A 12,723-nucleotide genomic window follows, 5' to 3' on the forward strand; every position below is an offset into this window, starting at 1 on the left:
TAAAGTCTTTAGTAAGTAGTTAAAATAGTGGTAACACACTCACATGTTCCATGTAAAAAAGCCCATATAATAAAATCCAGCGTCCTGGATCAGCAGTGGATCTTGCCTCAGTGTGCCGTCCTTAGCTCCGCCCAACACGTTTCGTCATTAAGACTCATCAGGGGCTCATTAGACTTATTAGACCTGATGAGTCATAATGTGAAGGTCATGGTACCTTAAATTGCAATGTGAAGGTCATGGTACCTTAATTTGTTCTGTGGTAACATGATGTCGGGACTTGTTTGTGAACAATGTTATACAGTGGCTTGCAAAAGTATTCGGCTCCCTTGAAGTTTTCCACATTTTGTCACATTACTGCCACAAACATGAATCAATTTTATTGGAAGATATACTATACATGACTTCATAGTAGAAAATAATCTTATTTTTCAGCATCAACATGGGTTTACTAAAGACAGGTCCTGTTTGACTAACATGCTCAGCTTTTATGAGGTAGTGAACGCTAATATGGATATTGGGAATGCTGTAGATGTGATATACTTGGACTTTGCAAAGGCCTTAGACACTGTTCCCCACAGAAGTCTGGTGCAAAAGTTGAGGATGCAAGGACTGGGGAAGAGTCTGTGTGCATGGATAGGGAACTGGCTGATGGACAGACAACAAAGAGTTGTGGTCAATGGATCGTACTCAAAATGGGAGACTGTTAGCAGTGGGGTCCCACAGGGGTCTGTACTGGGTCCAGTGCTCTTCAATTTATTTATTAATGACCTATTAGATGCAGTAGTGAGCAATGTTGCTATTTTTGCAGATGATACAAAATTGTGCAGAATCATCAACTCTCAGGAAGATAGTGTCATATTGCAACAGGATCTGGATAGGATGGCTATATGGCAGTGGCGTACCTAGGGCATTTGACACCCGGTACTAGGTATTGAAAGACACCCCCCCACCCACGGTCCACCACCTGCGGCGCGCAAAGCGCGCCGCCGCGAAAAAATGGGCGTGGCTATGACCGGATGGGGCGGAGCTAATTTAAAAGTGCACCCAAGTTTTAGTCAACCTTTTTTCAGAAAATTCACATCATTGCGCAGCTTTTCTCCAGAAAATACACAAAATGTCAGAAGCTTTCAACATAAAATACACGTAATGCGAGAACATTTCACCAGACATTACACGTTATGTGAGCAGATTTCACAAGAAAATACATTCAATCATGTCGGCAGATTTGACCAGAAAAAAATCATTCAATCTTGCGGTAGATTTGACCAGAACATACACAATGTCAGCACCAGATTTCACCACAAAATACACAATATCGGTAGTTAAACTGACCACAAAATACACAATGACGGTAGTTAAACTGACCACAAAATACACAACGGTAGTTAAACTGACCACAAAATACACAATGACGGTAGTTAAACTGACCACAAAATACACAATGACGGTAGTTAAACTGACCACAAAATACACAATGTCGGCAGTTAATCTGACCACAAAATACACAATGTCGGTAGCAGATCTGACCACAAAATACACAATATCGGTAGCAGATTTGAGTGTTGGCAAGCTGGTAGCCTGGTGGGTAGGTGGGCAGCAGTGGTGGGTAGGTGGGTAGCATGGTGGGTAGCCTGGTGGGTAGGGGGGCAGCAGTGGTGGGTAGGTGGGCAGCCTGCTGGGTAGCAGTGGTGGGTAGGTGGGCAGCCTGCTGGGTAGCAGTGGTGGGTAGGTGGGCAGCAGTGGTGGGTAGGTGGGCAGCCTGCTGGGTAGCCTGGTGGGTAGGTGGGCAGCCTGCTGGGTAGCAGTGGTGTGTAGGTGGGCAGCAGTGGTGGGTAGGTGGGCAGCCTGCTGGGTAGCCTGGTGGGTAGGTGGGCAGCCTGCTGGGTAGCCTGGTGGGTAGATGGGCAGCAGTGGTGGGTAGGTGGGCAGCAGTGGTGGGTAGGTGGGCAGCAGTGGTGCGTAGGTGGGTAGCAGTGGTGGGTAGGTGGGCAGCAGTGGTGGGTAGCCTGGTGGGTAGATGGGCAGCCTGCTGGGTAGCCTGGTGGGTAGGAGGGCAGCAGTGGTGGGTAGGTGGGCTGCAGCGGTGGGTAGGTGGGCAGCAGCGGTGGGTAGGTGGGCAGCAGTGGTGGGTAGCCTGGTGGGTAGGTGGGCAGCCTGCTGGGTAGCCTGGTGGGTAGGTGGGCAGCAGTGGTGGGTAGGTGGGCAGCAGTGGTGGGTAGCCTGGTGGGTAGGTGGGCAGCAGTGGTGGGTAGGTGGGCAGCAGCGGTGGGTAGGTGGGCAGCAGTGGTGGATAGGTGGGCAGCAGTGGTGGGTAGGTGGGCAGCCTGCTGGGTAGCCTGGTGGGTAGGTGGGCAGCCTGCTGGGTAGCAGTGGTGTGTAGGTGGGCAGCAGTGGTGGGTAGGTGGGCAGCCTGCTGGGTAGCCTGGTGGGTAGGTGGGCAGCCTGCTGGGTGGTGGGCAGCAGTGGTGGGTAGGTGGGCAGCAGTGGTGGGTAGGTGGGCAGCAGTGGTGGGTAGCCTGCTGGGTAGCCTGGTGGGTAGGTAGGCAGCAGTGGTGGGTAGATGGGCAGCCTGCTGGGTAGCCTGGTGGGTAGGTGGGCAGCAGTGGTGGGTAGGTGGGCAGCAGTGGTGGGTAGGTGGGCAGCAGTGGTGGGTAGCCTGCTGGGTAGGTGGGCAGCAGTGGTGGGTAGGTGGGCAGCAGTGGTGGGTAGGTGGGCAGCAGTGGTGGGTAGCCTGCTAGCAGTGGTGGGCAGGTGGGCAGCAGCGGTGGGTAGCCTGCTGGGTAGGTGGGCAGCAGTGGTGGGTAGGTGGGCAGCAGCGGTGGGTAGGTGGGCAGCAGCGGTGGGTAGCCTGGTGGGTAGGTGGGCAGCAGTGGTGGGTAGGTGGGCAGCAGCGGTGGGTAGCCTGGTGGGTAGGTGGGCAGCAGTGGTGGGTAGGTGGTGGGCAGCAGCGGTGGGTAGGTGGGCAGCAGCGGTGGGTGGCCGGGCCGGTGCACCTGTAAAAGAAAAAACCCCATTCACTTACCTGCAGATAAAACCTCTCTTCCGAATCCCAGGCAGCCTCCGCAGCTCCTCTTGAATGTCCCGCGCCGTCTCCTGCTGCGTCATCAGTGCAGGGCTACGGGAAGATGGCCACCGAAGCCCGCACTGGAGACAAAAATAGATGGCAAGATGGCGTCGGCGGCCATCTTGCCGTCTATTTTTGTCTCCAGTGCGGGCTTCGGCGGCCATCTTCCCGTAGCCCTGCTCGGGTAAACTGAGGGCGGCTATCAGCCGCCCTGTCAGTGCCCGTTGCCGGCGCCCGTGGAGGGGAAGCACCGAAGGAGGGGACCCAGGTGAGGGAGATGTGGGGGGGTATTTCCCCCCTCCCCGCCGACGCTGCCACCCCTCCTTCAGCGCTGCTTCCCCTCCTGTGTCATCAAGGCTTCTGGGGAGGCCTTGATGACACCCCCCCTGGAGCTGACACCCGGAGCGGAGCGCTCCTGGCCGCCCCATGGTAGAGACGCCACTGCTATATGGGCACATACATGGCAGATGAAATTCAATGTTGAAAAATGTAAATATTGTACTTTATACTGGTTGAACTCGATGGACGTATGTCTTTTTTCAACCAAAATAACTATGTAACTATGTAAAGTCATGCATTTTGGTCGTACCAATGGTCTAGCACCATACAAAATAAATGTGATGCAGTTGGGGACATCAAACTTGGAGAAGGACTAAGGAGGACTCATCGACAACAAGTTAAATAATCGTGCTCAATGCCAGCCGCTGCAGCTAAAGCTGACCAAATTTTGGGATGCATTAAAAGGGAAATAAAAACTTGAGATGCTAGCATAATATTGCCCCTGTTTAACTGTCTTGTAAGGCCACATCTGGAATATGGAATTCAGTTCTGGGCACCGCATTACAAAAAAGATATTGCAGTTTTAGAGCAGGTGCAGAGACGAGCAACAAAATTGATACGTGGGATGGAAGGTCTCACTTACCAAGAAAGGTTAGATAAACTGGGTTTATTTAGTCTAGAGAAAAGACGCCTTAGAGGAGATCTAATTAACATGTATAAATACATCAGAGGGCAATATAATAGCTTGGCGGATTAGCTTTTTGTCCCTAGGGCTTCTCAAAGGACTATAGGACATGATCTGCGCATGGAGGAAAAACGTTTTAGCCATTTATTTAGGAAAGGGTTCTTTACAGTAAGAGTGATTAAGATGTGGAATGCATTGCCACAGGAAGTCGTTATGGCAAACTCTATACCTGCATTTAAAGGGGGCTTAGATGCTTTCCTTGTGTTGAAAGACATCCATGGCTACAATTACTAGGTAATGCCTAATGATGTTGATCCAGGGATTTTATCTGATTGCCATCTGGAGTCGGGAAGGAATTTTTCCCTTTTGGGGCTAATTGGACCATGCCTTGTAAGGGTTGTTTCGCCTTCCTCTGGGTCAACAGGGATATGTGAGGGAGCAGGCTGGAGTTGTACTTTGTACTGGTTAAACTCGATGGACGTATGTCTTTTTTCAACCAAAATAACTATGTAACTATGGAATTCCACATGAAAGATCAATACAAAGTGGAGTACACATGAGAAGTGGAACGGAAATCATACATGATTCCACACATTTTTTACAAATCAATAAGTGCAAAGTGGGGTGTGCGTAATTATTAGGCCTCCTGATTCAATACTTTGTAGAACCACCTTTTGCTGCAATTACAGCTGCCAGTCTTTTAGGGTATGTCTCTACCAGCTTTGCACATCTAGAGACTGAAATCCTTGCCTATTCTTATTTGCAAAACAGCTCCAGCTCAGTCAAATTAGATGGACATCGTTTGTGATCAGCAGTTTTCAGATCTTGCCACAGATTCTCGATTGGATTTAGATCTGGACTTTGACTGGGCCATTCTAACACATGGATATGTTTTGTTTTAAACCATTCCATTGTTGCCCTGGCTTTATATTTAGGGTCGTTGTGCTGCTGGAAGGTGAACCTCCACCCCAGTCTCAAGTCTTTTGCAGACTCCAAGAGGTTTTCTTACAAGATTGCCCTGTATTTGGCTCCATCCATCTTCCCATCAACTCTGACCAGCTTCCCTGTCCCTTCTTAAGAGAAGCACCCCCAGAGCATGATGCGGCCACCACCATAATTGACAGTAGGGATGGTGTGTTCTGAGTGTTATTTTACCGTCCGTCACACATAGCGTTTTGCATTTTGGCCAAAAAGTTCCATTTTGGTCTCATCTGACCAGAGCACCTTCTACCACATGTTTGCTGTGTCCCCCACATGGCTTGTGGCAAACTGCAAACGGGATTTCCTATGCTTTTCTGTTAACAATGGCTTTCTTCTTGCCACTCTTCCATAAAGGCCAACTTTGTGCAGTGCACAACTAATAGTTGTCCTATGGACAGATTCCCCCACCTGAGCTGTAGATCTCTGCAGCTCGTCCAGAGTCACCATGGGCCTCTTGACTGCATTTCTGATCAGCGCTCTCCTTGTTCGGCCTGTGAGTTTAGGTGCACGGCCTTGTCTTGGTAGGGTTACAGTTGTGCCATACTCCTTCCATTTCTAAATGATCGCTTGAACAGTGCTCCGTGGGATGTTCAAGGCTTTGGAAATATTTTTGAAGTCTGCTTTAAATTTCTCAATAACTTTATCCCTGACCTGTCTGGTGTGTTCTTTGGACTTCATGGTGTTGTTGCTCCCAATATTGTCTTAGACAACCTCTGAGGCCGTCACAGAGCAGCTGTATTTGTACTGACGTTAGATTACACACAGGTGCACTCTATTTAGTCATTAGCACTCATCATGCGATATCTATGGGCAACTGACTGCACTCAGACCAAAGAGGGCTGAATAATTATGCACACCCCACTTTGCAGTTATGTATTTTTAAAAAATGTTTGGAATTATGTATGATTTTCGTTCCACTTCTCACGTGTACACTTTGTATTGGTCTTTCACGTGGAATTCCAACAAAATGTATTCATGTGTGTGGCAGTAATGTGACAAAATGTGGAAAACTTCAAGGGGGCCGAATACTTTTGCAAGCCACTGTAGCTGCTGTTTACCGTATTTCGCGCCGTATAAGACGCTCCGGAATATAAGACGCACCTAGGTTTAGAGGCCAAAAACCAAGAAAAAAAACAAAAAACTAAACCTGGTGCATCCATATTTCAGGAGCGTCTTGTACATGACCTCCTGACCTCCCCCAAATAGTGTCCTCATGTGTCCTGCTGTCTGCCCCCAGCTGTCTGCCCCATGTGTCTGCTGTGTGCCCCCATGGTCCTCCTGTGTGCCCCCATGGTCCTCCTGTGTGCCCCCATGGTCCTGCTGTGTGCCCCCATGGTCCTCCTGTGTGCCCCCATGGTCCTGCTGTTTGCCCCCAGTGACCTCCTGTGTGCCCCCATGGTCCTCCTGTGTGCCCCCATGGTCCTCCTGTGTGCCCCCATGGTCCTCCTGTGTGCCCCCATGGTCCTGCTGTGTGCCCCCATGGTCCTGCTGTTTGCCCCTAGTGACCTGCTGTGTGCCCCATGGTCCTCCTGTGTGCCCCCATGGTCTTCCTGTGTGCCCCCATGGTCCTCCTGTGTGCCCCCATGGTCCTCCTGTGTGCCCCCATGGTCCTCCTGTGTGCCCCCATGGGCCTGCTCTCTGCCCCCATGGCCCTGCTCTCTGCCCCTATGTGTCCGCTCTCTGCCCCCCATGTGTCCGCTCTCTGCCCCCCATGTGTCCGCTCTCTGCCCCACATGTGTCCGCTCTCTGCCCCCCATGTGTCCGCTCTCTGCCCCCCATGTGTCCGCTCTCTGCCCCCCATGTGTCCGCTCTCTGCCCCCCCCCCCCCGGGTTGCCTCTACCCCTCGTTCTGGTGTCCTCGGTCCCCCCTGCGCGTCCTCGGGTCGGGCCTCCCTGTGTGAGAAATAGCAGCGCTTACCTTCTCCATCTTGCCCGCGGCGATTGAAGAGATCCGGCTTCAGTGGGCGGCTTCCTCTAGTACCGGCTTGTAATGACGCGTCATCGATGACGCGTCATTACAAGCCGGCACTAGAGGAAGCCGCCCACTGAAGCCAGATGTCTTCAATCGCCGCGGGCAAGATGAAGAAGGTAAGCGCTGCTGTTTCTCACCCAGGGGGGACCCGAGGACACGCAGGGGGGACCCGAGGTGCGGGTAGAGGGAAGCGGGGAGGAAGGAGACGGCCACAGCAGCACCACAGGCAGGGAATCCCCGACGGCGGGTCACGGTTCGTATCGGCGGGCGTTCGTAAGTCGGGGATTCCGACTCCCCATTTTTTGGGGAGAAAAAGTGCGTCTTATACGGCAAAAAGTACGGTACTTATTTGAGGTGCGTGCGTGATGGCAGCAATAACTGTATGGCACATGGTTTATATCATATGGGAGGTGTTCCATAGTGTCTGATTTTTTTCTTTTTTGAGTTGTTGGTTGAGTGACACAGGTTTTCTTGCCTGGGGTGACAACAAGGCTAGGAACGACCCTGTTCCTTGGGAAGAGGTTTCTTCAGCAGCGGGACATTGTGTTCATAATTTCATACTACCACAGTGATTCCTTCAGTGGTACTAAGGAGTGATAAATGAGATCTGGTGACAAGAAGCAGTTTGAGATGGTGTGAGCTTTGTGACATGGTGCATTATCCTACTAGAAGTAGCCATCAGAAGATAGAGTTATAAATACAGTTCCGATGCACTTTATGCCATAGCCCACTCGGCAGTCACTCCAACCCGGGCTTTTCATTACTTCTAATAGCAACTTTTTTTTTTTACCTCAAGCCTGGGTCACTAGGGGGGTTAACTTATATGGTTGCATGTATTGCTGCTTTACACTATATACATTTGCTCACAAAAATATATGGATTTGGGCTGGCGCTGCAGTGAAAGGGCCTCTAAATTGAATTTCCCCCAGGCCTAAAGGCCCCATTCCTCCCCTGGGCTGAAGTAACAGCTTCTTTTCAGCAAGCAGATAGCTTATTTTCTGTTTTGTACATGAACAGTTATGGGGGCCATATGTCAGGCGACTTGGTGGCCAATCAACCGACCAATTCAATAATTATTATTGAATTGGATGAAAATCTGTGCCACCAATTGGGCCAAAACTAGTTGCATGTATCGACTTGCTGGGAAATCTCGGGGCTGACGTGCTCAACCAGGTGCACAGCAGTAATGGTGTGCAATATCGGGATGAATGACCAACACAACAGAAGCCTTGGCGCTGTCCCCCTTAATGTAAAATGTGCTCCCTGGTGCCCATGCATTTATAGTTTATCTGTCTGCTGTCATTCGCTGTGGTGCCCATGCATCTTTGGCTTCCTACATTTGCACACTGCCGGTGTATAGCACATGGTGTGTGTGTAATGTCATACATGCGTCCACGTGCGATAAACTGGCAGCGTTTGTGGCGCACATACAGAAGCAGCAGGCAGCCAGCAGATCTCTCTCTGATCAGAGACCTTTAACCACATCAGGACCACAGTGTTAAACCCTGCTAAAGACCAGGCCATTTTTCTGTTAATAGGCTGCGCAAAACACAGCACACAAGTGATCCCCCCCCCCTTTTTCTCCTGTTGGTGGGGTCTGATCGCCCCCCTGTGTTTATTTTTTTATATATAAATATTTATGTTTGTTTTTTTTATTAAATTTCGCTATTTACTATTGTTTTTTTTCCTCCCTCCCTGCAACCAGCCAATCAGCGTGATCCGCTGTCATAGGCTTCAGCCTCAACCTATGACAGCCGATCACCGTCAGGTCTCCCAGGAGGACAGCCGTGTCACACGGCTGTCCTCAGAACAGCGCTGCTGCAGATCGCAGCGCTGTACTAACTGAAAAGACGGCGATTGCCGCTCGGAGACTGACCCCACAAGCAGAAGATGCGCGCACAGCTTGAGTGCGATCTCCTGCAGTAGCCGGCCCCAGGACTTGACGCCAATTGGTGTTAATCTGTCTTCTGTGTACATATAAATATAGTCTGTTCCAGCCACTACTGATGACCTGATAATCAGCTAAGTATACTGAATTTGATATATATGTTACGGCCAGAACCCGAAGTTTGGCCACTTCTAGTTCTGGCCGGCCACTTCGGGTTCGGGCCGGCCAATGTGCAAAGTGGCCGCTGCGCTGCGGCCAATGTGAGGAATGGAATGATTCATGTAAAATGAATGTATCTTCTGGCTGCAGCGCAGCGGCCAAATGTATCGCAACCTAGTTAATTTAATGACATTAAGGCGGCGGCAATGAAACAGATGAAGCCGCCGGCTTTTGCTCTGCCTCTCTCCCCCCCCCCTGCCTCTCTCTCCTTCTCTTACTATTGGCAGCCGGCGGGGACACGCGTGTCCGAGAGTCGTTCGTCGCCCCAGGAAAGCAGAACGGGGAGGCTGCAGACATTGCTTCTGCCAGCACCCGCTCTGCAAGAACGGCAGGCTTCCCTGCCGCGACGAACGACTCCGGAGGGGACACGCGCGTCCCCACCGGCTGCCAATAGTAAGAGAAGGAGAGAGAGGCAGAGCAAAAGCCGGCGGCTTCATCTGTTTCATTGCCGCCGGCTTAATGTCATTAAATTAACTAGGTTGCGATACATTAGGCCGCTGCGCTGCGGCCAGAAGATACATTCATTTTACATGAATCATTCCATTCCTCACATTGGCCGCAGCGCAGCGGCCACTTCGCACATTGGCCGGCCAGAACCCGAAGTGGCCGGCCAGAACTAAAAGTGGCCAAACTTCGGGTTCTGGCCGTACCATATATACAAACATATTGAAATGCTGCTTTTATTGTTATGACTTTGCAGAATCAACCTTCATTTCAGCGCTGCATAATATGTTGTCGCTTTATAAATACAATAAATAAATGAAATAATTGCATGATAGTAGTCCTTTAAAAACAGAGCTATTGTGAGTGGTATTACAAAATGATGGGCTTGAATCTTTGTTACTGCCTTTAACTGATAGAGCCCTCAGCCAACATATAGCTCATCCTACATCTTCTTACACATTCCCTTGATTCAGTGTGCCACAATGAGGAAAGGCATGTAAATAGTTCTTGTATTACAACAGGCGGGCTAAAACAGCCTTAACTTTACACATACTCTAGTGAATTTCCCCAATATCAAACCAAAGCTCATCAATTGTATTTTTCAAAATTACACCGTATATTCTCCAAAAGCCATTATATTAAAGCCACAAAGAGTACATTTCAATACATCACATTGCATCATTCCTATTATATTACATGCCACACAATCTCCACAATATAATTCTGCCCAATCCATCTAAACGCATGCTCACTCATTTTTACACCTTCTCAGCCTTCTAACCTTCCTTGAACATGCATGCACACAAAACACACACACACACACGCCCACCATTTCTACTGTATATCACTAATTATGGCTCAACTCAAACACCTACCCATCTTGGCATTTTCCCTGCTTGTGGATCATGATGGTGAAACTGTAACACGAGCACTGTAACAACCACAGAAAGGCCCACGATGACCATGATGCTTGCAAAGTACTGAGCTAAAGTGAAAAGGGGGAGGAGTGAAAAAGAGAGAAAAGCGAGAGATAGATCGATAACGTTAGTTACTATTTTTGATGTGCACACTTGAAAACAAATACATATAGGCATATAGACAATTATCATATTAACTCCTTCCCATATAAGCTCCTCCCCAATATACCATCAATCAAAATGACAAAATTCAAAAACTTCTGCGGTTTAAATGGAGGACACTAAAGTAAGAAAAAGTCTTCATAGCTTCATTTAAATACAAGTGTCACATTTATTACATCACTTTAAAAGTCCATCTTTTGAACAATTTCTTTTGTTTTCATACAACAATGCAGACTGTATGTGATTCCAAGAGCATTACTATATCAACTTGATATAGTATTGCTCATGGAATCGCACATGAAAACAGAAGAAATTGTTTAAAAAGATGGACTTTAGGTGGCCACACACTATACAATAAAATGATACGATTTTACAGTAATTCGATAAAAACGATCGTATCTCTTGAAAAAAATCGAAAGCGTTTTTTTCATTCGACTGAAAAATCCGATCGGATTTCCCGTTTTTTTCGATTTAAATCGATCCGGAATGCCAGATATTTTTCTTCAATTTCTACTAAAGATTGTATGGTGTGTGTTAGATTGCCAATTTATTAATATACACACCCTAGCAATTTTCTCTGAGTTTCCAATCATTTTTATCATAATTGAGGAAAAAATTGAACATAGGTGTGTGGTACATTGGTCATATTTTTGAAATGTTACAATCAGTCAGAAGAGTCGATTGCAATTCTTAAATTGAACAGATATTTAAAAAATTGTATGGTGTGTGGCCACCTTGATGCAATAAACAAGATGCTTTATGAAGATTGCTTGACTTCAATGTGCTCCACTGAATCCTCAGCAGTATTTTGTTGTCTTGAAATGAAGACACAGCTAAGTGCAAGTATAGATGATTATTCTCAATGTCCATTATGGAAAAAAATACATACATAAAGAACAGGAAGGAGGGGATTGACAACATAAATTGTGAATGGACGGTAATGTAGCTGCAGGGTAAATTCACCAGTAGTTAGAGATGTTGATTTGTTTATCCAGACTTTGGCCTCCTAGGTGAGGCTAATGAGCAATTAGACTTCAGACACCTGAAATGAGCATGCAACCAGCAGAATCAACCCATTTAGATTGTAAGCTCGCAAGGACAGGGCTCTCTCATCCTTTTGTGTCTTGGAATTTGTTAAGGGGCCCATACACTGGTCGATTTCAGCCATCGATCGATTCTATAGAATCGATCAATCAGAAATCGATTCTTTAAAATCTATCGATCTAATGATTTGTGGCCGATTTCGATCAATTTCGATGGATGTGATCTATCTGACAGGATGGAAGATCTAGGTTGATCTGCTGCTGGCAGCAGAACGATGGCCCATAGAGTTGCATTGGATCTATTGATCCAATAATGCATTTACAGTAGATAGATTTCCAATAGATTTAATTCTGAAATCTATTGGAAATCTGTTCCTAGTGTGTGGCACACATCAGATAGATTCTTGTCAGATTCACCTTGACAGGCATCTGACAGAAATCTATCTGATAGTCAAATTTGCTGCAAATCTATAAGTGTATGGTCACCATTACAGATTTTATTCATATTACTTTTGTCACTGTAATTACCATTTCTGTATTTTATACTGATTCTGTATTTTGTTCCAACTCTGTATTTCGTATATTGGTGTATACCATTGTCTGTATTATCTTGTACCACAAGTGTTTGTTTCTTACTTTGTACAATGCTACAGAATATGTTAGCGCTTTATAAATCAATAATAATAATAATAATCATCATGTCTGCATGCCTGTTTTGGGTCAGTGATTCATACAGTATTGAATGTGTTGTATGTGAAAGAAGCGATGTTGTTCTGTGAAAAACTGATGACGGGATAGCAACCAGCAAGGAAGCAGCATAGCTCTTTTTGTTACTGAGGTAATTAACTGACACTTTAATACATTCATGATGAGATGCTTGTTAGCATTGGCTAATACAACAGATGCCTTTACATTATATTGGTAGCCTCTCTGAAGGACAGTGAGTGATGGGAAGTGTACAATATATTCTGAGGCGTGGCATAATATGTTGCCACTATAAAAATAGTGGTAATAAATAAACTGGAATAGCACCCTAATATTCCCCTTACTTCCGGTAGCTGAATTTTTA

General features: G+C 47.4%; 1 protein-coding gene across 2 annotated transcripts in view; it reads right to left on the bottom strand.

Annotated features, from left to right (window-relative positions):
• Positions 1–12,723, bottom strand: part of LOC137506082 (neuronal acetylcholine receptor subunit alpha-7-like) — a 237,989-nt gene that overhangs the window by 37,458 nt on the left and 187,808 nt on the right. For both annotated transcript variants that reach the window (XM_068233573.1, XM_068233574.1), the window contains one exon: positions 10,408–10,517. In XM_068233573.1, the coding sequence (XP_068089674.1) occupies positions 10,408–10,517 (110 nt within the window). The remainder of the gene's footprint in view (positions 1–10,407; positions 10,518–12,723) is intronic.

This window comes from Hyperolius riggenbachi, chromosome 1, assembly GCF_040937935.1.
Source record: "Hyperolius riggenbachi isolate aHypRig1 chromosome 1, aHypRig1.pri, whole genome shotgun sequence".
NCBI lineage: Eukaryota > Metazoa > Chordata > Amphibia > Anura > Hyperoliidae > Hyperolius > Hyperolius riggenbachi.